This window comes from Ostrea edulis, chromosome 10 (assembly GCF_947568905.1).
Source record: "Ostrea edulis chromosome 10, xbOstEdul1.1, whole genome shotgun sequence".
Taxonomy (NCBI): domain Eukaryota; kingdom Metazoa; phylum Mollusca; class Bivalvia; order Ostreida; family Ostreidae; genus Ostrea; species Ostrea edulis.
The window spans coordinates 16,962,554-16,988,874 of NC_079173.1; the positions used below are offsets into that span (position 1 = coordinate 16,962,554).

The following is a 26,321-nucleotide window of genomic DNA, read 5'->3' on the forward strand; positions in this document are numbered from 1 at the left end:
ATATAAATCTCAGCTTTTCTGGCACAGTGGTTCTTGAGAAGATTTTTCCTATATATTTGTATGTAAAACTTTGATCCCCTATTGTGGCCCCATCCGACCCCCGGGGGCCAGGATTTTAACAATTTAAAATCTGTACTATATCAGGAAGCTTTCATATAAATCTCAGCTTTTCTGGCACAGTGGTTCTTGAGAAGAAGATTTTTATAAGATTTTTCCTATATATTTGTATATAAAACTTTGATCCCCTATTGTGGCCCCATCCAACCCCCGGGGGCCAGGATTTTAACAATTTAGAATCTGTACTATATCAGGAAGCTTTCATATAAATCTCAGCTTTTCTGGCTCAGTGGTTCTTGAGAAGAAGATTTTTCCTATATATTTGTATGTAAAACTTTGATCCCCTATTGTTGCCCCATCCGACCCCCGGTGGCCATGATTTTAACAATTTAGAATCTGCACTACCTAATAAAGCTTATCTATAAATTTCATCTTTTCTAGCCCAGTGGTTCTTGAGAAGAAGATTTTTTAATGACCCTACCCTAGTTTTACCTTTTCTTGATTATCTCCCCTTGAAAGGTGGCCTGGCCCTTTATTTTAACAATTTAGAATTCCCTTTACCTAAGGATGCTTTGTGCCAACTTTGGTTGAAATTGGCCTAGTGGTTTTTGAGAAGTTAAAAATGTTAAAAGTTTACAGACGGACAGACGCCGGAATACGGGTGATCAGAAAAGCTCACTTGAGCTTTTAGCTCAGGTGAGCTAAAAACAGTAATATGTGAACGAGGGGCAGATCACTCTGTTGAAAACTCCTTTGTATTTATAGAGTGCAGTGTACATATATCAGCATTCCTTTTACAAACACACAAGTAGATGAATTTCATGAAAAAATAGTTTATTTCAAACAACGGAATTAAATTAACAGACAAGGTCATAGGAGCTACTAAACAAAAGTACCGAAAAACGGTACACAATACGCCCGTGAAAAGCCATCATTTGTAGAGCTTTGCTTCAAGTAGTATCTGCCATCATCAGCTGGCTGTGACATACTTTCTTTGCATTGCATGAATAAAAGGTCCATGTAGCTTAAAGACTGAGGTTTTTAACCAGTCAGTTTTCCTCAGGTAAGTTACATGCAAGTGCAGGACGAAGCTAATTTTAGGCAGATGTGAAGCCAAGAGTTCTGAGTGTAAAATATTTCCCCAAAGAGGTATAGCGCATTTGCTGACGAAACGGCCAACTCAGAAATCTAAATGGAAAACACCGGTTTCCAATAATAGACTGGCGTGTTATATTTAAAATATAAGGCCGATGTTTTTTATGTTTTGTTAACCAAGATAAATAACTGTCGCAGTTTAGCATTACTGACATTTATATGAGTCATTCTTTAACCAATAACCATTTTCTTATTTGGAATGATGAACAGTACAATATTTTGTGCATTCATATTACACAACAACCCTTTTACATATGGCATTACTTAACTCACTGTCTTTTTCTGACATAACTGCAGCACCTTTAATAGATTTCATCAGTTCAGTTGCCTTTGGTTGATAATTCGAGTGTTTAGTTTTGCCTAAATATCATATGACAGTTGCTACATGAGTTATTATATTTACTTTTGAGAAGTCAAACTGTATAACAGGTTTTTTCCTCCTTTGACCTATTTTTACTTATTTACATGCTGTGCATTTGTGCCCTTTTTCCTGTAGTATTTGTTTAGCTTTTCGTCAGCCACATTACAATTTAAAAATCCTGTACACACAGGAACATGTTAGTGTAAACAAACGGAACTACAGTGCCTACCCCCTCCCCCTCTCCCACCAGGGATCACAAATATCATATTAAAATCTGCGTATGTTATTGGCAAAACAAAAGAAGAGCATGGAATTACTTAATTGATACCGCTTGGAACAGTATTTGAGACAAAGTAGAAAAATATCATGATGGATACAAACAGATCTTTACAGGTCCACAGAGTGATTCAGGGGACCCAAAAATTGTTATCTTCATTTCATAAGTTTGGCAAATTCACTGATCCACTTATAAAAATAAAGAATTAGAAAAGAATTCAAAGTCAAATAAATCTGAACAAAATACTGTAACAGCACACACACACTATATCGGAATGCGTAATATATAGCACCATTCACAGCATACGGAATGATCTGTATGATATAACACAGAATCCCTGTTCATTAAGATTAACGATAATAAGGTTAATTACATGTTGTAATTTAAATGAAACATGTAGATCTACAAATATAATCTACAAACTGTCACCATGCAGCATTTAGTAAAATTTAAAGTACAGTAAAAAAATATATGATTCAGAAGAAAAAAAATCATTCAAAAACAAAAGTAACAATAGCATTTCAAATAGAGTTGCACTTAGGTATGTCGAACACCGATATCTCAAATACCATGGATATGGCGAAGTGATTCGGAAGTCAAAACCGCTTATTCTTTAGTATTTTACCCTCGATATCTCGAATCCTCGGATATCTCGAACTTTTCTCCCAGTCCCATTGAGTTTGCGATAACGAGGTTTGACTGTGTGTTTTGAGTGCTGTGGAGACTAGATTTATACATTAAGATTTTCCATAACAACATATCATTCAATATCAACTAAACATACATAATGGAATGCAAAACAGCACATTTATATATAGATTGATCTCAACATTCATAAGAGTTATCTCCCTCTTTACACATCTTCATCAAACGCCTTTCAAAAGTACGTTGGGGCAAAATATATAAGAGGACAAAAATAAGCCCATTGTTTTCATTCGGCAGAGTACCATGAAAATTTGGTTACGAACAGAAAACGGAGAAAGACACCGACTTCAGACTGACTCAGTAAAGAGAAATACATTTTCTGATTGTGCAATTCATCTGTAACAGCAAACATCAAGTATTTTCTGATATGCTCTTCATGACAGCTTCCTCATCATCGAGAAAACTATAAAAGTATGGCAGATCATGGAAATGGTGTTCATTCTTAACATGAGCAATCACTCGTCCAATCAGAAGTGTTCTTCCATATTTCACAGCTTCTCCTCGATCGTGTACCAGACCAACCTTTGTCAACCAATCACACAACTCCAGTCCTGTAAAAACATCTCTGTACTCCCGAAAATTGTACCTGAAAAATAATAATTATTCTAATGTCCGGATCATTTATACTTCCATCTTCTCTGGGCAAGTGTCCAATACACTTGCTCTCAAGCAGATCGGACATTGGGCGAGCAAAGATGTTCTATACATTAATCAGATATATTTTTGCACAACTACAATAACATATCCTTTAAAGTTATGATGAAGTAATGTATGAAGTATTTACAATTTTTAAAATATACCACACTTATTAAATTGTATACTGTCCTTATATTATCAAGTATTAGCCAAAATACTCTGTCATTTTGGGTGGCAAGTCTTTTGAGTTTTACACACATTATTGTGGCAAAAAAGGACCCTCCCATCCCAAAATCCACCAATAACATCTAATCTTTAATTTGACAAGAAAGTTTTAAAATTCTATCAATCTTTCTGTAAAACACAAGGATATCTGGATTAGTTGATAATGAAAAGGAACTCTTCAATGTGCAATGATAAAGCTCTACATAAAATTTCCTTATCCTGACCTACTTTTAACCATTTCATACTTAACTCTCATTAATCCGGATTAGAATAGTCCTCAGTACCCCTTGCTTGTCATAAGAGGTGACTAAATGGGGCGATCCTTTGGATGAGACCACAAAAACCGAGGCCCCGTGTCACCACAGGTGTGGCATGATAAAGATCCCTCACTGTTCAAAGGCTGTAAATGCCGAGCATAGGCCTAAATTTTACAGCCCTTCACCGGCAATGGTGACGTCTCCATATGAGTGAAAGATTCTCGAGCGGGACATTAAACAATATACAACCAACCCACCTCTGATCTTTGACTATTTTTTTGGCACAGTTGTCTTTGTGGTATCTGATAAACTGCTCACAAAGATGGATGGTTTCGTCATCAAGATCAACTCTCTCTGGAATTTGTACCACCTCCACCCCATACACAAAGCGGCGCCATCTGTCAAAACAAGGAGTAGGTAACTCTCAGCAATCCTCTAGGCTAGGCTACATTAGATACACTGACAGTATATAATTTTAAAATGACTGGAATATTGAATGCATTTTAGAAAAGTCATGTGTAGAATTAACTTTTTAGTAATCTTTCTTCACTGTTACATATCATATTGTTGAAAATAAAGTTGCAGTTTCAGTGAAAATTCATATATTCACTATAAGTATATAATAAGTACAGTTATATAATAAAATTTCAAAATGATACCATTTGTGTTTAATCATGTACAATATCCAAAAAATTTGGAATTTTTATTTAATTAAATTATTTTAATTAATTCAAATCTATCATACAAGGCTAAAAAATTTTATTTCAAAATCCCTTTCTCTAACACTGCCACCTGTCCTGTTTACAAGATCAGCATGTATAAGCCTGGGAGGCGCCCAGAAGGACATGCCCTCTCCTGCACTTTACTCTAAATTATCAGCATGTACAAGCCTGGATGAAGAAGCCTGGCGGAACATTCATTTAGTATCAAGCCAAGACAAGCCTTCTCCCGCATTTCACTCTAAAATATCTGGAGGAAGATTTATTTAGTATGAAGCCTTCTTCTGCATTTTACAATTAAATATTTCCATTTACCAATGTTTTGTTTAGTAGTAAACCTTTGATGTTTCATTGTTTATAATGTGACACACAAATGACCTTTGAACTTAATATAAAAACCTATATTCAAATACAGAAACAAGTTGAATTACAAAATATACAAATATGAAAGTTTGCTTGTATTGAGGGGATATGAAAACAAAGTATATAATGTATATAGGATGACATCAAAGGACTTTTTCTTATCCCCACAGTACAAACAAGATTTTCTCTTTAATCACACATATACAAATATTTAACAAAATGGCGACATTCCAACACAACACCAACATGCATTTCAACATTGAGACACGAAAATACAGTTAGTTCACATATCAAAGGGAGATATGCACACTTAGACAGTAGTTTTGCTCATAATTTTTTTTAATAATTCTATGATGAATAAACTCTAGTACAATACTCAATCATATTAAAAAAATACAAAAAAAAGGAAACAGCTACATGTGACATGTAAAGACTTCTTATCAAACAAGGATCGTGCCTCAGTTTTGTAATCTTGTGCGATGGTATCATCCCATTTTCACTAATTAAAAATGGAGCCGTATTTTAGTATATGGTTGGTGAAGTCAATTTTCAAACATTTATGAAATTATTTTTTTTTTTATAGATACTAGTCTATCATAAGTAAAATAGATTACAGAAATATAAAAATACGCATCATGGAGTGAAAAAAATGTTACGATCATAGTTAGAATTTCCTCGATAGCTCCATATTCTTTATTTACATTATCCATGACCCAAGCACCTATGGAAATAACCTTGGACAAAAACCATGATGTACCTTCAGCTCATTTGAGCATTCATTGCCTCTTTATTTTAAATCTAAGGACAGGACGAGGATGCCTAATCAGGTGTATGGACAAATGGACAGGGCGATTCCAATCTACCCCAGAAACTCTCTGGAGAAGTATGATAATTCCACCCATGCAAGAACCGTTAACCATGAAAATTTCCTCTCCCAAGTTTAACTCCAAACTATCAAACATATAATATATACCCTAGAATTTTTCTGATCCTGTGAGAAATGAATCAAAACATAGATGTTAGAATATCGAGGTCGGTCTTTTCTGAATTTTTTTTTTTTTCGATGAAGAAATGGCGAAGTACACATGCGTTAATTTGTCCACTTAAACCATTTGATTTCTGCATAACAGTGAGAGCAACAAAAAGCTATGACACACCAGAATTACAAAACCTTCACATTACTTAAGTACAGAAATCTAAAAAGTTTTGATACTATTAGACAAAACAAACAAGCAAACAACATGGCAGACTGTTAATTAGTTACCATGGTTACCTGAGACACAACAGCTTCAGCCATTTGAATCGCACATTTGATGCCAAACTTGCAAAGAATTATCAGTGTTTTAATAAACAGAAAAGAGATATTAGATTTACACAGAATTATCAGTGTTTTAATAAACAGAAAAGATATTAGATTTACACAGAATTTGGAAATGCACATTTCATACATGAATACTATAATTTTGTTTCAGCACTGGAAGCAATTTGTATATTGAAAAAGACTTTTCTACGAAACTTCAAAGAAACTTTGAATGCTAACAAACATAAATAGTAAAGAGTACTATATATGATCAAACTCTGGTTTTTATATAATACTGTATCTAGGTACCAGATATAATCTATCTTAGATAGCATTGATATCAGATATATGAAACATTTACACTAGACCCATTCTAATAGGACTATACCCCCCCCCCCCCCCTAATCTATAACGTTCACTGGGCTAGCACATCTTTTTCATATTTTCAGCAGCAATGTTGGAACAAACATATTTTTACTGCATTTGAATTTTTTTCTTGACAGTAATATGGTTGAGCAGTTTACAGTGTTTTTCTACACATGCAATATGATATTGTTCAAATTTCTGGTGACATTCATATTTTGACCACAAAGCATTATAACACTACGTCAACTGATGTACTCTCAACACCAGTTTTTCTCTCCCAATAGTATCGAACTATATGTCACAGGATGAAATAATTCATATTTAACATACTAATATAATTTCATTACGTTACTGATTTCATCGTAAGTCGTTTCATTTCATTCATATTCATGGGGATGAACGCTGATTGGTGGAGAGAGAAGTGTGAAAGGTCAGTATGGTTTGTGTGTAGTTGTGAGTATCTTGTGAGTTGTTTTACTGGTTTGGTGCTATATAAGCAAGATTCGCGCCAATTCCAGAAACGAACCCAGTATGGAGTGTTGCTGGGTTCGTTTCTGGAATTGGCGCGAATCTTGCTTATATAGCACCAACTCCATACCCGGACTGAGTGACTTATTATTCACGTATTGTCATATCAAAGAAACTAAGTTTTACTACAGTTTCTGTTCTTCCGAGTTTACGATCATCCTCCAGAATTAGGATATAACAATAAAGAACTTTAGAACCCGAACCACCAGTGTGTTTTAATTTAAATACATGACGGTTACATATAGTTAAATGTATTTCACATGACCATGCAGTGAACAGAAACATACTTTAACATAGATACAATAAATTTTAATTTGGTACGTGTGTACAAGCATGTTTGAGATTGGCTGTATATCATGAGTTTGTATATCTTTATCTGGAAAACACAAGTCTTTGACTTAATGTATGGTCTAACAGGAAAATTGTGTGTGTGTGTGTGTGTGGGGTGGGGGGGGGGGGGGGGGGGGGGGGTGTGTCTACTCTTACAAACCTCTACCCCAATACAGTGTAATAGCACAAATAATTAATTTGCATTCTTAGTGTTTTAACACTGATAAATCAAATCAAATCATACATGTATGTTATATCTACATGCTTTCACAAGTTTCAGTTTAACTAACATGTTAATATCACATTCTCACTCTCAATGGTTGCTCAATGCTTCAACTAAAGGATTAACGGGAAACACTCTATTCCTGTTACACTGCAGATTCTTACCTTCTTATAAATGGCAAGAAAATGTATTTGGTATCAAATCCAAATATTGCTAAGATAATGAATCCCTGAAACGAGAAAAAATAAAGGTTATGAAAAACAAGAGCTCTGCAAGGCGGGGGTATATCCCCTCGCAATGAGTGTCTGTAAGCCTTTTCTATGAAGTCCCATAGTGAACTTGACCTCTTGACTCCAAAATCAATAGTCTAAGATGTTTTTCTCTCTAGGTACCAAAACTACTTGTGAGGTATCAAATCAATTGAGCAAACAATGTTGTCTCTAGAGTGTCTATAAACTTTTCCTATAAGGTCCCACATTGATCTTGCCCTTTGTAGCCCCAATTGACAGGGTTCTTCCTCTTTTGATAACAAAGCAACAGGGGAAGTATCAAATTAATCATTAAGGTAACGCCATACTCACAATTTTATCTGATACAAGTTTAAAAAGTGTGTTTGTTTCCATTCATTAGAGTTAAAACTAACAAATTATCAAATAAAACATATAGGTCAGCACACTTTTTAAGTTGTGAGACATACATATACGACATTATATATCACCGTCAGAAAATTGTAATTTCCCTTAAATAGTGTTATCCAAATTTTAAAACAACTGGTTATGACTATATAATAGCATTCATTACAATTTCATGAAATGTTTCTTCACTACAGTATACAAAATGTCTGTAAACATTAAAGGAAATCTATCGCGTAATAGACTTCATAAAGAAATCAATAAAACAGAGTTATTGCCCTTGGGTTCAATATTTTGAAACGTATCATTGATTATTCACCTATAACTAGATTTTAAAGTAGTTTATTTTTAACAAAGATTTTTTACAATAACTATCGGAAAAGACTCCAACAAAATTTATGTTCCTATCATGCACAAATCTAAATAAATCATTGATTTTGCAAAATCTGATGACATCATAGGAGGGTGGAATTACTTTAAGCAAAAAAAAAAAAATGTGGACTCTAGAGTGTTTTATTAAACTAAAAGATTTTCCTATGAAGTTTTGTAGTGATCTTGGTCTTTGACCTTTTAACCCTAAATTATTTTTTTCGATAACAAAGCTATATGTGAGCAAAAAATGTGCCCTGCAGGGAGTCTACAAGCTCAGTGTTACACACATACTCACCCACACACTAACTGTCACATTAATATCTCCCTTTTCAATAATATTACGATTTAGATAAATTTTACAAAAATTTCCCACTGTCGCTCTGACTTTCACCAAATAGTCTCAACTTGGTTTTATAACACACACACTTTTCTGAGGATATAATACACAAGAAATTTTAATTGACAGACAAAACTAATATCAATAATAATCTAAACATGATTACAACAAACAAATCTTGATACTCTTTGTGATTTTATCACTGACAGATGTACGATCAGAATATTTCATACCTGTCCATAATTAAACACTGCATCTAGGAATTCCATCTCCACATAAATTCCCGACATGGTTTTGTTGAACAATCTCCAAGTACAAAGGAAGAGACCCTGAAAAGACACCAGTATAATGACAGACACCTGCTATATGGATTTAACACACAGGGCAACTAATTTCTTTGATACATCTTAAAATCAAAACCGAAAGTCTATTTATAATATATATATAATGTCAAAAAATGAATGAAGAAATCGACACAGTTGTTAAATAATTTAAAAGAATAAAATCCAAAATGATCACATAATAATCAACGATAAGTTCCTGCTAGTATTTTCGCCTTACGGACAAGGTACGTTTGGGACCAAATTTGGCCCCGCGTCCAAATTAAATGATATTCCCCAAAATTCTTTCATATGGTGTATACTTCCATAAAATGGTTATGATGTCTTCGTAAAAAGCTTTACTTATGTAAAATACATATGTAAATACAGTATAGTTTACGATAACGTTGTGCCATTTTGATGTTACTTTATGCGACGTCATGAACAAGAAAGCTATGTCATGAACTCAATATGAAAATAATCCGATTTATATCGCCATATGCTCAAAGTTTTATTAAACAAATGTGCACTATGATTTTTATTTGAAAAGTTTAATTGATTTTTTCCGAAAGTTTTAATCAATTGTAGATGATTCGATGCGGCGGATGCTGTGATATGAAAGACGATTAGTGTAATTGTATCTAAGAATTGTAGAGCAACCCATATATATTTATTCAATTTTAACATTGTATTTACATGTGCATCCAATTTGCATAGTTTTAAATAAAATCCAAATTAAATGAATATCATATATGTACGTAGCGCTTGGTTACCTTAAGTTATTCTTGTGTGTAAATGTACACTTTGTTCTTTTTTTTTTTTCGAGCGCACTGAATGTTTTCAGCAAAGGAACACGCACTAACCAATGCTACATTGGATTGTACATGTAGTAAAAAGAATATGAAATTCATTCAGAATATATGTGAACAGAAATATTATAAAACGAACTTGAAAAGTTTTTTTTATTAAATTCAAAATAAAGGCAATGGGACCAAATGTGAACCTTATAGGATGTGATAAGATTTACATACAATGTGATAAGTTCTACACAAGAGTTGACACTGACACCATGAAAACCCTAACAAAAAATAATCTTGTCGGTATTATATTCAATGTTTTAGCATATACACTTGCATCTATTTACACTCTTTATTTGAAAAAAAAAAAAAAAAAATATGCAGGCTCCTGACAATTATCTTTATATAACATATCTTTCAATGCATTAGTATTTACGCAAAGGAAAAAATTTTGAATCATAAATTATATTCATTGTCTCAAACCACGTCCGAAGTCCGCAAGGGAGAGGATCGTATATTTTTTACACCCCCCTTCTACCTTTCGATACATGCCGATTTAGTCGGAGATATGAAAACAACCTTGGTTTCCCTGTCTAATAAATCATTCAACAATTCCTTTTCGGCCAGTTTCTAATGATGAATGAAGCAGAGACTGTCTATTAACCGTACCAAAGTCAATCACTATGACAGTGCATCAGCATATATAATGCCGTCAGTCAAAGATATTTATATTTTCCAGCAATTGTCAAAATAATGAAAGGTGTAAGATCTAATCAGTTTTTGACACTACGTTTATTCACTATACCAGTGAAAAGGACTACTAGAATCTATAAATTACTAGTCCTGCTGATTTGTGACTAGTCCGGCTGCTGAAAGTAGACGGCCGAGTCGCGATGCGACGAGAGGAAGAGTGCGGGAGGGGCTTGTCCCCTCTTAAAGAGGGTGGGGGTCCGGGGGAAAAAATTCAAAATCTAGATGCAAATTGTTCATTTGAGACAAATAAATGAAAATTTTATGACCAAATCTAGCCTCTTTTTCCTGATTATCTCATCAAACCATCATATTATGCTTGAATATCATGAAGAATACGTCGATGTGTAGCATAGTACCGTATTTTGTCGAATATATGCACTTTTTTTCAAGGATTTTTGGTGTGAGAAAGGGGTGCACATTGTTTACCAAATAGTTTTTTTTTTTCAGGTGAAACTCGGCGGTTAAGTAATGTTTTACTCGGAGACATATCGTATGCTTGTTCACGTTGTTCAGTTAATCGATCTCAAGAAAATTACTACAGAACGTAAAATTGTAGAAAATGTTATACTTAACAATATGTAAATAATTAAATTATTATAAAACAGCCAATTAAGTTTCATTCGATCTTAAGTTCATATTAGATATTCATCATCGTGCAAAAGTGCACGATATCACCAGACCGTGATCATGACCGGCACATGTTTTTCGAAGCCATCGTTGTGTACAAGGACTTCTTCACTTGATTTTGTCAGACACCTATTCAGGTTCCTTTCTGCATGCTGCACGATTTCCATGGAACTGGGAATATGCGATTTTCTTTTGTAGTAAATGACACGCGACTGACGTATACTTCATCCATCTAAATGCAGAGAAATTTCGGAGAGTAATATTGTGCTCTGGTTTAGTCCTCATTACTTTGCGCACAAATTACATGCAACTTTAATTCCAGAGGGGAGGGGAGGGGGTGTCCGGACCTCCACTCTAGATCCGCGCATGATTCGGATATAGTCATTAAGCGGTGTTTTGTGCACATGCCACTAAATGCTAAGTGACCGACGGAGAGTGGGATGGTTAGAGTGCAATGCTGGAAAAAAAAGTTCTCCTTATGTGTGAAAATCGCGTTCTAATACTTCAACACCAGTTCCACGATTTAATGATGAAAATAGTAACCAATGACTAGCTATCATGTATTTTTAAATAAAACTTTGTCACAGAACACGTGCCTCAGTTATCGACAATTGTAAGGTGAATCTATAAACAAATAATTATCACAGCGATGTAGCAACAGGGGAATTTGGCCCACACATTCTTTTGTTTTGAGAATGTACTTTTTCCAAAAATTTTACATGGGAATTTTGATTTATCCCCCCCCCCCCCTTTTATGGTAGTACTGAATGCTTGCGAAAATTTAAGCATGAAACGATTAGAGTTGTAGATCTGTTGACATTGATTACAAATTCAGTCAGAGTCGTTCGTTTCTACTAAAAATGTTTCCTTAAGAAATGTGGGTTTTTTAAATCTATGTTTTACATGTAATGATCGGGGTTCACCGGGTTTTGTCCTCTTGGAACACACAATACAAGCGTATATTTTATCTTTTAGCTTACAAATGAGTAATAATTTAGATATCTAGATACTACATCGTTCATCTATCAACTACCAACATTCACTCTTATAGCAGGGTAGATGCGAATATTTCATTACCATATATATCATGGAGTAACCTCTCCTAAATGAGTTCGACAACTTTGTAATATAAACAACAGATCGCGAAGTTGGAATTGTTTTGATAGGAAACATACATGTCATAAAACTGCAGGTACTGCAGCATGTAAATAATGAACAATATATTGTAATGAATTGATTTTCAAGTGTATATATTTAAAGCCTGTATGTTTGACTTGCTACTAATTCAATTTTTACGGGGAAAATATAACCGAATTTTGCATTCGAACTCTCGCACTATTATGCTCTGATATAAAGGTACCGATTAAGCTATCGCGCTTTCATTTTCGATATTATTAAACTTTTTATTTTATAAACAAATATTGCATTCGGTTGCAAACGAGTATTTTTTTTTAAAAAGTGAGGCCAAAGCCATAATAAAATTCTTACTTAATACCATACATATTATGTATCATGATTGGGTTTTTTATTCAGATGGACAATCATTAGATGTGTCTGACATATTGCTTAATACAATATTAGAATAGCATTTGAAATTACACATGCAACATACCCAGTAACTTATAATTAGACTACATGTACGTTAGAATATTATGACTGGCAAGGCATATTTAGACATGTATTTAGATACGCATTGTAGCCGCCACAGTATATGCACACCAATTTAGAGGGATAATTCATGTCATAAACTATCTATGATAAAAAAGAATAATATGTGATTGAACTTTGCCATTGAGTATCTATATCAAACATAAAACGAGTAAAATTGGAATCGGAAATATCTGTGTCGAAGATTCCAATTCTCTGATTACACACTATCTTCTTCAATGCAAACTATGTAGATCTTATAAAATTTAATATGCTGTACATATGCATATTATTTATTCATTAAACTTGTATATATGAACACCATCAACGTTGAAATTTGTATTACAGATGAACGCTGGAAATGGTTAAACGTTAAATCTAATAGTCTGCACATTTACCAACCAAGTCGAAATTTTGCTCATTACTGACTTTCAACATGATTAATTTGTACACAAAACATCTTTGTGGTTGTTGCATGTGCTCGATCTTAAAAATGGTTTCAAAGGCATAAAAAACGGCTAATTTCGGCGATTTCGGTAAATCATGTCAATCGGAGAGAAGGAAAATGACGTCACAGAACATATTACGTCACTAATTTTCACATGTATCATCAGGGACAATGCCCTAGTGCATAATCATAATGATTAAACAAAGTGAAACCACATTTTAAATTTATCCTAATTTTGTGGCGAAATTTGGGCCTTAATGTACCTTGCTCTTTGATAGTGTAACCTGACCTTCAATGACTGATATGCTTTAGAGTCTTCAAGGTACCTGCACACTTTCTGTGACTTTCTGACCTTCAATGACTGATGCGTTTAGAGTCTTTAAGGTACCTACACACTTTCTGTGACCTCCTGACCTTCAATGACTGATGCGCTTAGAGTCTTTAAGGTACCTACACACTTTCTGTGACTTTCTGACCTTCAATGACAGGTGCGTTTTGAGTCTTTAAGGTACCTACACACTTTCTGTGACCTTCTGACCTTCAATGACTGGTGCGTTTTGAGTCTTTAAGGTACCTACACACTTTCTGTGACCTTCTGACCTTCAATGACTGGTGCATTTAGAGTCTTTAAGGTACCTACACACTTTCTGTGACCTTCTGACCTTCAATGACTGGTGCGTTTAGAGTCTTTAAGGTACCTACACACTTTCTGTGACCTTCTGACCTTCAATGACTGGTGCGCTTAGCGTCTTTAAGGTACCTACACACTTTCTGTGACCTTCAGTGACTGGTGCATTTAGAGTCTTTAAGGTACCTACACACTTTCTGTGACCTTCTGACCTTCAATGACTGGTGCGTTTAGAGTCTTTAAGGTACCTGCACACTTTCTGTGACCTTCTGACCTTCAATGACTGGTGCGCTTAGAGTCTTTAAGGTACCTACACACTTTCTGTGACCTTCTGACCTTCAATGACTGGTGCGTTTAGAGTCTTTAAGGTACCTGCACACTTTCTTTGACAACTATACACTACAGATCTCACTCTGCTTTAACAATTATTTTACTGTAGTGATGAATGAAATCAAAATGAAATGTTGACTGAAGTCTATTCTCTATCATGGTAGCAAGGCCTGCTGAAGCAGGTGGCAGACAATGAGGAGGAAATAGCTTACTTGGGTTTCCTATAAATTGTATTTTTTGTGTAAAATCATTTGGAAACAAATAAAATATTTACTTGGACTTGAACACGTTGTCATTCTACATTTGTACATACATGTATTACTATGATAATGTTGTAATCCTCTGAACTAACTAGACAGGTGAAATACGATATTTAAAAACAAATCGAAAAAAAAAACACATTTAGTTACTACCTAAGTTTCTTCTATGTTTGTTACAAACGGATAAAAACCGGAAACAAAAACTCACGATAAACATGGAGAGTAGCAGCAGAACGAGAAGAACCAGGAACCGGTTTGTCTGGTACTCATCTTTCGGACAGCGTCGAGGCTGATTAATCCGCACTCCATCGTCACCAACAGCAATGTTGACCACCGATGCCTGATACGCTCTCAGTCGCCCCATGCACTGACGTTTCTGATCGCGGGAGCATGTTCCGTATGTACAGGTCTGCTCCTCCACGGAATTTGTCAGGCTAGGACCCAACTCGGAACTACTGTTCTCTGAGCTGTCAGACAAGAGGTTGGATGTCTCACAAGGAAATGGAACAATATCTTCAATGTTGTCCTCAACTGTAGGATTATAACAAACCAATAATTCAATGTTGTCCTCAACTGTAGGATTATAACAAACTAATGATTCTCAATGCTGTCCTCAACTGTAGGATTATAACAAATCAATGATTCTCAATGTTGTCTTCAACTGTAGGATTATAACAAACCAATGATTCTCAATATTGTCATCAACTGTAGGATTATAACAAATCAATGATTCTCAATGCTGTCCTCAACTGTAGGATTATAACAAACCAATGATTCAATGTTGTCTTCAACTGTAGAATTATAACAAACCAATGATTCAATGTTGTCCTCAACTGTAGGATTATAACAAACCAAACATTCAATGTTGTCTTCAACTGCAGGATTATAACAAACTAACAATTCAATGTTGTCTTCAACTATAGGAATATAACAAATCAATGATTCTCAATGTTGACTTCAACTGTAGGATTATAACAAACCAAAGATTCAATGTTGTGCTTGAGATTTTTTTTTACTTTCTACATCTATGTAAAAGTTGTAACCTCTATTTCAGCCACATCCCGTCCTCGGGGAGCCTGGTTTATACTAACTAGAATCTTCAGCAGCAGGGACGCTTTCTTACAGATAGACTCTTAATTTTTCTTGTCAAACAGTTCTTGAGAAGAAAACCTTTTCAGCGCTCATTCACAATACTAGTTTCACTACCATAATTCTTGAGAAAATATAAAAAAAAATGTGTATTCTTAAATTTTGCAAATTACTTTTGTCACCTGAGGAGATTTAATATAAGAAATTTGATTTTTATGAAAAATATTGCAAATCTTATAAACCTGCAAAATTGTCAAAAATTTATCTACAGCAAAACTAACCAGATTTAAGGCATTTCCTAATTATTGCCCCTTGCTAGGGGGCCTAGTCCATCATTTAAACAAACTTGAACCCCCTTTACCCAAGGTTACTTTGTATGAAGTTTGGCTGGATTTGGTACATCTGTTCTTGAGAAAAATGTAATTAAATATTTATACCAGACAGAGATACAGAGAGACACCACATAAAACTTAATCAGAAAAATTAACTTAGCCTTCAGCTTTGGTGAGTTAATTACAAGAGCCTTTCCAGAATACAAATCCCTACCAATAGAGACTTTAATCCACCATCAGATCTACTGATTACAAATCTCTACCTATAGAGAGTTTAATCTGCCATCAGATCTATTGAATACAAATCTCTACTATAGAAAGTTTAATCCACCATCAGATCTACTGATTACAAATCTCTACCTATAGAGAGTTTAATCTGCCATCAGATCTACTGATTACAAATCTCTACTGTAGAGAGTTTAATCCATCCTTACAGTACAATTCATCATCAGGTCTATTCCACTACTATAATAAAATCACTTGTTACCCGCAGTCACCAGACCTACCGTTCGCAAGATCACACAAACGTTGAATATTTTTCTGCACAATCTTGCTAACAAACAATACATATAAACCTGGTGGAAGTGACAAACAATCCCGATCATTTGAAATTTCATTTCTGTTTTTTTTTCTTAACGTGAATTTCAATATAAGATTTCATATATAAGTATAAGTATAAATTCAGTATCTCTAAAATATTATTAGCTGTAACTTCTGTAATCGACTTTCTTTTACATTAAAAAAAACCACTGTCAGCCAAAACAATGACTTGATATGTAATTATTAAGAAAAAGTTTCATTACAGTAAAATTACACCATTGTTTACTTGCCACCGAGGAAACACAGTCATTGATTTAATGCATTGTCAACCAGTTGATCTCGAAAGTTACAAGTCAATCTTGCCGAGTTTACAAAGGAATAAGAACATGTATCATGTTTTCTGGATACTTTTATAACAAAATTCAAAAACAAGCCTTTCCAAAATACATTTATTAAAACTCTCTGGAGTAATATACTTATTTGAATAATATATGTCAGGTTAATTTGAGGTCATGATCCACATCAGCTAAGTAAACCTAAATGGGCAAGAAATATTCTACCAGATTTTATTTTAGACAAATGTTATATCATTTACAAAGGTAATAAATTTTGTCTCCTCAAAAGTCTTACAACTTTCTGGATATGATAGTAACATCTGAAAGAAATACTGCTTTAATTCTTTTGAAAATATTAAGACTTCGTAACATCATTTATGTTTGATGATGATGTGCTTGATATATAGTATTGCAAAGCAGTTGCTATGATTCATGTTCATGCATTTTAATGACCTGCATGTGATTAGTGTGCATAGGAAGTATACAAGCTAGCTAGCCAATTAATATAAACTGTCCTTACCCATTCCCGAAACCGAATAAATGTTAACTAAAATGACAGAGAAGGTTGATTTTTTTCCTGATAAACTCTTTTCACCCGGTACCATTGACAATCTGAACCTAAACAACTACTGATACATGTATCGTACAATCTGATGTTTATGAGGTCAATACTGTGATTTATGAGGTCAATACTATGATTTATGAGGTCAATACTGTGATTTACGAGGTCAATACTGTGATTTATGAGGTCAATACTGTGATTTATGAGGTCAATACTGTGATTTATGAGGTCGATACAATGATTTAGAACTGGTTGTGGTGAACAAGTGGTTGCAGTGCTTGGTTTGCATTTGGGAGGCCCCAGTTTCATTCTCGATCCCATTGCCGTATCAATCCCAAGACATTTGAAATAGGTAATTAGAAGAAAATTTCACAGCTCCTTCAGACAGGAAGTCCTATGTCACGGTGTGAGTTGGAACGTTAAGATCTCTCACTAATATGGCTGTATGTGCCATGTATAGGTCAAAAGTTCTTACACTTTTTCTGAAGCTAGTCCTATCTCTATGCGAGTGAAAAATTAAGGAATTGGAAATAAGAAAAACTTACTATCCATGAAAGACGATAATCACAGAGACCAAGAGAGGAGATGAGTATTGACCTCATGAACATCAGATTTTTTTTTATTTTTAAATGAATGAATAATTAAATGATTCACAAGAATCTTGCCATATTTGTACCTAGTCTGCTTCTCCTGCAGAACAAGATGAGGGTTTTAATTGGACATGATTTTTTCCCTCTCTAAAGTAGCCAATCATGATGTAAGGAAATAAGGAATAATATTAACTTCATCATCAAAAGCAAGTCAATATAATGCTGTACAATTTCTAGGTACATATTCTGTAGGACAATCACAGGCACCTGCAGTGTGGATAGCATATCTAGATTTTATGTACATACTCACCCGTCCCCAATGAAAAAATATACAGCTGATAATTTCTCTTAAATTGTGATTTCCTCACTGGAGATCAGATCATAAGTCCTTCTGAATAGTCAGATTGTACTTTCTGTAAGCTTTTGGGATCATCATGATCAATTTTGAATACTAATTAGTATTCAGAAGTGGTTATCTTAAAAGCTTACAGAGAGTGCAAACTGCAGGTGCCTGTAGTAGAATTTCCGTGAGAATGCAAGTAATTATTCATTCATATACACTACACTAGCTCAATATTCCTGGACTACTGATCGATCTACACATATCACAGGAAAAAAAGTTCTATGATCATTGACAGGATATCTTTTTAACCCCTGCAATAAATTCATGCTCTCCATTACACATTACCTTTCATACATCAGCTTGAAGCACAGTTCATACAAAACAAAGCATTAGGCTTAGCACACTGTTAGTTAACGTGATCAAGGTGAAGTCGTTAGCTCCAACACAGAAAGTTATTGATTTCAGTTCTCTACTTTCAGTCCTCTACTTTCTATTTACTAAGTACCTTGTACATGTTGAAGATTTCTTGTTCGAACCTCCGAGTGAGTTTCTCCTAAACCTGACGTTTTACAAAAATACATGTACAATATATGTATACAACAACATTTATCTGAATACATATCAACATACTGTGAAGCAATTTAATACATCAATATGTGTGTGGTTCATTTAGATACTTTATAAATTGCTAATTTCTAAAGTGTTCTACTTGAATTTAGTCTCTGAACCATTCACCCCCCCCCCCCCCCCCCCCCCCATCAGATCAGTTTTCCTAATTTTTATCAAGTTTGTCATGCTCATAATGTGTATGCACTCAGCCTGTCTGCTTCTTGGTCAATAGTAAAGGCTGCAGAAGATTTTATATGTCTGTAGAATCTATTCAGCCCCATCTGGTGGCCTATACCTGACTCTCAGGCCATGAATTTCATTACCTTAGCAGAGAGCTCTTCATGCTAATTTTAACTTTGCGCTAAGATGTTTTGCTCTGGGGCAAAGGAAATATTTAAAAATTGCATAATTTTTATAAACTTTAATCCTATCCCTAGGGAACTAAGGAGTAAGAGAATATCAAATTCCAAATTTTTGTTCTTTTCTCTCTGAGACACCATTGACCAATATTTAAAAAAAATATATCAATATATGCACCCAAAGGTGCATGAGCCGAGTTGCATGGGATACATGGTAAAGTCAGAAATGATGTGGCATATTTATAATTGTGAAGAACTAATTTCAGTTTTAAATTTTTCGTGTTACTGTCCAGAAACCATAATTATTTGTCTGAAGTTTTCAATCTATTTTCGGTCACTGTGATCTTGACCTTTGACCTTTTTTCTCCAAAATCAATAGGGGTGTTCCTTACCTGGTATCCCACAATATATCCAAGTTTCATTTGATTCGGATTTAAACTTTCTGAGTTATCATCTGGAAACCAAATTTTTCTGAAATTTTCATTCTATTTTCAGTCACTGTGATCTTGACCTTTGACCATTTCTCTCCAAAATCAATAGGGGTCCTCCTTACCTGGTACCCAACAATATATCAAAGTCTTATTTGATTAGATTGTAAACTTTTCGAGTTATCATCCAGAAACCAATTGTTGACGCCCGCCCGCATTACCAAACCAATGGCCGAGTTCAACTTCGTTGCAACTCGGCTGAAAATCATTGGACAAATTCTTTCTCAGAAGTCAACAATGTTCAATAGTTTACAAATGGAGCACGACAACAGACAAGCATAACCTGAGTGGCTCAGGGTGACCTACAACAATATGTACTACACCAGGAATTGATGCTATAAAAATAATTCCATACTACTTAAATAACTTATGAAATGTCATCTTTCAAATATAAATAGACTGTGTCAATATCATATAAAAAGGTCATTGATTAAAGTTGAAACCTCACCTCCAGCACAGCCTTGGTCACAATCATTACAAGAACTCCTGGAAGGAGGGCTGCGATTGGTGGAATTTTCTGAATTGATCTGGATTTGGCAGGATCCTAATCCTGGCCGTGTCGCCCTGCCATTGACCCTTTTGATCTTTGACTTCATCTTTCCGACCCTGATGGACTGTTCCACGTCGGGATCCTCTGTTGTAAGAGGTTTGTATTCACGACCATTACGTTGTTTCAGAACGAGGCTGATGATGGTCACAATGCAGCATATAAGGATGAACAACACCGACACGATAGACTGAAAATTATAAAAACACAAATTTACCTAAGTCCTAATACAAAACAAAGCTATCAAATTAGATGTGTACATGACAAAATAGTCACCGAGGAAAATTTATACATCACATTTCACCTTAGCAAAGACCATACCTTAACACTCAAATTAATCAATTGTGTCAACAATGGTTCTAAATGGAGGATGAAAACATGAAAAAAAATTTATGTCACATGTATGCAAGACATTTTGTCAGTGAAGAAAGTGCTTCTTCAATATGTATATGTATATAAACTGTACATGTACATGCACCATGATGTCTCTGTGAGCAATGATTCTTCTACGTAACTTCAATATAACAAACCTGGTCTCGTCCATAGTGAAAGGAGGGATCGATCTCATCATGCATGTGATGTCTGCCCAGTAGATACAGGACACCAGTGCTGAACACAGGCACTCTGAAATCAAAACCAGTAACATCAATTTGGTTCCACAGGGTAGGGGTGGAAGTGGGTATCCATCCATACATACATTCATGTATTGATATACATACATATAGATCTAACATTGATCACGTTAAGACCACGTATATTCCATAAAGCACCCGTGTCAGTCATTGGTCTTTGTACAGGGTTAACAGATGAGTTATTTCCCTTGTCACAATTTAAAGTCAAAGTGGGAAACTGCTCAATAATACTGTTGAAAAGTTTAAACTGAATACGAATGCAAATATATAAACTATGCAGTTTCTCACATCACTTTTGTGTGATGTCATAGTTATTTCAGGTCACAGTGCAACCTACATGATCGCTCAAAATCAAGCAAGTTTTAATTCTCATACATTTATGCTAATCAGGCAGTCAGTAAGATATATTCATTAGTACATGGTTTGTAGTTGATTTACAATGGTTTATATGTGGTCTGTAAATCAATTACTGAAAAAACATCCTCCTCATTGTCCAATAAACACGCCTCACATCCTGATACCACGTGACACAGTCCAATAAACACACCTACGCCGGTAGACAAGGTGAGTAAGACCAATTTCCACATCCCGATACCACGCGACACAGGTAATCGATACCACACGACACAGGTAATCGATACCGAGACACAGGTAATCAATACCACGCGACACAGGTAATCAATACCACGCGACACAGGTAATCAATACCATGGGACACAGGTAATCCATACCACACGACACAGGTAATCAATACCACGTGACACAGGTAATCAATACCACACGACACAGGTAATCAATACCACGCGACACAGGTAATCAATACCATGGGACACAGGTAATCCATACCACACGACACAGGTAATCAATACCACACGACACAGGTAATTAATACCACACGACACAGGTAATCAATACCACGACACAGGTAATCAATACCACACGACACAGGTAATCAATACCACGCGACACAGGTAATCAATACCACGCGACACAGGTAATCGATACCGAGACACAGGTAATCAGCAATGGCTAATTCATTGTCAAAATTACGTGGGTTTAAATATGAGTTAGAAATCGGGGTCCGTTGGCATAAATCAGGGAATATTCTTATAAAATCAGGATTACTGAGGTTTTTTGCTTTCCAGATTGGAAAAGCGGGAATCATGTTTAAAATTGAGAGAATTCCACCTAAATTGGGAAAGTTGGCATGTATGCTATTTCTTAATATGGAGGGGGGGTGGGGTGTATAGTCTTTTCAATTCCAAAGGACTGAATTCCCCTTGACTCCAAGATACTTGTGCAACATTTGGTAAAAGTCGCCCAGCGGTTCAGGACAAAAGAAAATGTAATACATATAAGTAATGACAATGACGACAAGCAAATTTTGATCAATAAAGCTATTGTTCAGGTGAGATAAAAATGTCAGGCACAAAATATAGTCTTCAATCTGTTAGCAACAAATGTGCTTGAACAAATTTACAGTAATTATACCAAATCTTCAGGTCAAACTCCAAAAAATGTCTGGTCATCAGATATACATGTATGTGGAAGGATTAATTAACAAATCAAATCATACACTCACCCAAAACCAATAAAGAATAGCCAGAAACGAATTCTGAGAACAAAACACAGACTGCGGCAGTGGATGAGGTACAGGGTGATTGCGATGACCATTGTCCAGCAGCGCGAGGCCAGAGTCCCCACCAGGATCATCGTGAACTCAATGTAGTGTTTCCAAGACTGCATTTCCTTCGAACAGTCCTTGTAGCTATAGATCACCATACCCAGACATGATATAAACTACAAATAGAAAGCAGAGAAAACAAGATGTACTATGAGCAATGCTCACTAAGAATACCCCCCGCTTACCCCAATCTCCCAAAGGGTGTTGTTAATAGGTATAAATAAACTTCAGTATTATGATCCAAAAGGTATCTAGGAACACAGCATCTCCATGCGATGAAAAAAGCCGTTAAAGAATTTAAATGGAAACCATATTGCTACTTCGATGTCCAGTGCGCTTGACCTTTGACCTTTTGACCCCAAAATCGATAGGGAACATTTTCATCCCATGGGTAGTCCATATGTATGATATGGTGACTGTAGGTGGAAAGGATAACGCTTTAGAGCCCGGAAACCATATTGCTACTTCAATGTCCAGTGCACTTGACTTTTGACCTTTTGACCCCAAAATCGATAAGGAACATCTTCATCCCATGGGTAGTCCATATGTATGATATGGTGACTGTAGGTGGAAAGGATAACGCTTTAGAGCCCGGAAACCATATTGCTACTTCAATGTCCAGTGCGCTTGACCTTTGACCTTTTGACCCCAAAATCGATAGGGAACATCTTCATCCCATGGGTAGTCCATATATATGATATGGTGATGGTAGGTGGAAAGGATAATGCTTTAGAGCCCGGAAACCATTGCGTATACAGATGGACGGACAGACAGACAGACGGGCAATCCGATTCCAGTATACCCCCCCCCCCCCCCCACAACTTGTTGCGGGGGGTATAATAATACCCAGACATGATATAAACTACAAATAGAAAGTAGAGAAAATAATACCCAGACATGATATAAACTACAAATAGAAAGCAGAGAAAATAATACCCAGACATGATATAAACTACAAATAGAAAGCAGAGAAGATAATACCCAGACATGATATAAACTACAAATAGAAAGCAGAGAAAATACAGTGCTATTCCTTTTCGCTTACCCACTGACCATTAGAATGAAAACTACTGTATCAACGTGAAATACAAAACTGGTCAATGTGGGCTGAATCAAATGGATATTTCCTATCTAGAGCTTGATATGGCTTCTCAGCTAAACAGACAGAGGAAAGTTGTTTTATAAAACACTGACATATTCGGGGGTGGGGTGAGGGGTGGGGGGTAGTTTAAAACTATGAACCAGTTCGAGAACAAAGTTTCTCATTACCAGTATAACTATCATTCAAACAGAAGCATAATACTTTATTGCCATCACCTGACAAGCAATAATTTGCAAAAGAGAATTGAAATCGGCATTGAACACAACAACTCTATTCCAATCATCATACACAGACACTGAAGCATGCTACTACTCCAAAACATTTCATTTCGTTGTGTGCATAATGTTCGTCATTGTGTGCAAAATCTTTGTCGTTGTGTGCAAATCGTTTGTCATTGTGTGCAAAACGTTCGTCGTTGTGTGCAAAATGTTTGTCGTTGTGTGCAAAACATATGTCGTTGTGTGCAAAACATTGGTCGTTGTGTGCAAAACGTTTGTCTTTGTGTGCAAAACGTTTGTCGTTGTGTGCAAACCGTTTATCATTTGGTGCAAACTGTTAAACATTCGGTTCAAACCATTCAGCATTCCATGCAAGAATCATTTTGTACTGTTCTGTCCAAGTGGTGTAGAAACACACGTCAGAGTCTGTATCACTACATGTATTTGTGCATATAAAATGGCTTGACCTATATATACCTACATGAGACAGTAACAAACAGACTAGAAATTGATGTGGAATTCTTTTATATCTCTTGCTCCCAATCATTATCATCAGTACCCACACCTACAAAACATAAAATCACATCAATTGTTACTACATAGTACATTACAATCTAATAGTACATAATAAAATCATAACATCGTTACAAACTACTGGTACATTACAAAATCACAATTCAATCACAACAGCCAAAGAAGAATAGTTCTAAATTTCAAAAATACTTAAAACAAAAAAAATTTAAATTGGTAATCTTGTTCAAGTGGGCTTTAAGAGAAAGAGTACCCATGGAATTTCAGCACAGGTATGATATTTGAGGGCAAAAAAAAACCAAAAAAACAATCATGTGACGAAAACCAACATTCTCCCATGTGGTAAGTATTTTATGACTAATGCTAAGAAATGCTGAAGAAATGCTGTTACTACTTGTTTTATGAGGTCAGTTCCCTAAAGTAAATCTGGGGAACATTCAAATCACTAAAGTATATAATTATGTAAATGAATGCCATATAAAGATACTGATATATATCTAAATGTTAAATTTTATTGTGGTACTTTTGGAAAATCATTGGTTCAAATGACAAAAATTGGGACCAGATATTAATTGGGAATGGGGTCATAATTTGAACCCCACAGAAACACTGGTAATTCAGTCCTGATACAGCATAAACTAACCCACAAAGCCAGACTTTTTGTCGCCAGTTTATGTGACAAATACTCACACAGGCCACCATACTGATGATACTGGTGTCAAAGGATGTCTTCAGTAGCAGGTCTTTGTAGTCCATTTCACTGACCACCACGACACTCAACATACGGGCGGAGACAAACATCAAGGGGGCCGCCAGAAACGTCCCCGCCACCATTCCTGTGGCCACCTACAATGTACAATAAACAAACGTAACAATCAAGATCTGTATGTACAGGTTACAACCAGTTCTGCCACACAAATACAGCTGTACATTTTGAAATATTTTATGAATAGAATATTGCATTGAATTTCTTTTTAAATATGTATTTTAAAACCACTCTATCAGATTCTGTCTGATCAAAGGAAACCATTTTATCATAATACATTTTACAGGGTAAAGACCTCTTACAAATAAGGTGCATGTCTCGTAAATTTTGGATCTCATTTGAAGTTAAGAAAATCCTTAGATTGGGAATATGCAAATTAAAGCGTACAGCTGTTGCCAATTTATAGGCCTATAAAGCATACCAATATGTGACCAAAAAGTTTAACATACCTTATCACCAGGGTTTTTTTTTTTTTTGCAGTTCATTAAGCAAAAGGCTTGTGGACTACAATGCTTTTCAAGTCAATTTGCTCATACGAAAATAAGACTTGTAAGTTTGCAACAGTAACAGAGGCTCTATAATAAACCAAGATTTGCCTTTGCTTAACTGCATGCATTATTTGCCTCAGCATGCCTGCATATAACTTTGACATACTAATCATTTTTTGCTACTGGAAAGAGTCTTATGGTTTACTATAATGAATACTTCATGTATTCTCAGTTCAGTCCAACTGTGGCCTAAGGGGAGAGGATATGGAGGAAGGGGGGTGACATATCTGCTGCACACTGTGTACATATAATGAGTCTCACTGTGTCCATATATTTACTGACTGTGAGAGTGAAAATACATATACTTACCATAACAATACATATACTCACTGTATCAGTACATTTACTAACCATGACAGTCATGGTACATTTACTCACTGTGACAGTCATGGT

General features: G+C 35.3%; 1 protein-coding gene across 7 annotated transcripts in view; it reads right to left on the reverse strand.

The window, feature by feature from the left end:
- Positions 1-874: 874 nt before the first annotated feature.
- The window catches only part of LOC125665172 (integral membrane protein GPR155-like), a 39,199-nt gene continuing 13,752 nt past the window's right edge, over positions 875-26,321 (reverse strand). The window contains exons 6-17 of one of the 7 annotated variants that reach the window (XM_048897782.2): positions 25,305-25,460; positions 24,565-24,648; positions 22,662-22,879; positions 20,978-21,071; positions 20,349-20,637; positions 17,470-17,496; positions 14,862-15,184; positions 9,077-9,172; positions 7,667-7,731; positions 6,029-6,076; positions 3,931-4,071; positions 875-3,141 (exon numbers count right to left, since the gene is read on the reverse strand). In XM_048897782.2, coding sequence (XP_048753739.2) covers positions 2,907-3,141; positions 3,931-4,071; positions 6,029-6,076; positions 7,667-7,731; positions 9,077-9,172; positions 14,862-15,184; positions 17,470-17,496; positions 20,349-20,637; positions 20,978-21,071; positions 22,662-22,879; positions 24,565-24,648; positions 25,305-25,460 — 1,776 coding nt within the window. In that variant the 3' untranslated portion in view covers positions 875-2,906. Of the gene's footprint in view, positions 3,142-3,930; positions 4,072-4,430; positions 4,643-6,028; positions 6,077-7,666; positions 7,732-9,076; positions 9,173-14,861; positions 15,185-17,469; positions 17,497-18,949; positions 19,004-20,348; positions 20,638-20,977; positions 21,072-22,661; positions 22,880-24,564; positions 24,649-25,304; positions 25,461-26,321 lie in introns of those variants that run through there. The other 6 variants (XM_048897781.2, XM_048897784.2, XM_056152108.1 and 3 more) reach the window with 6 other exon arrangements.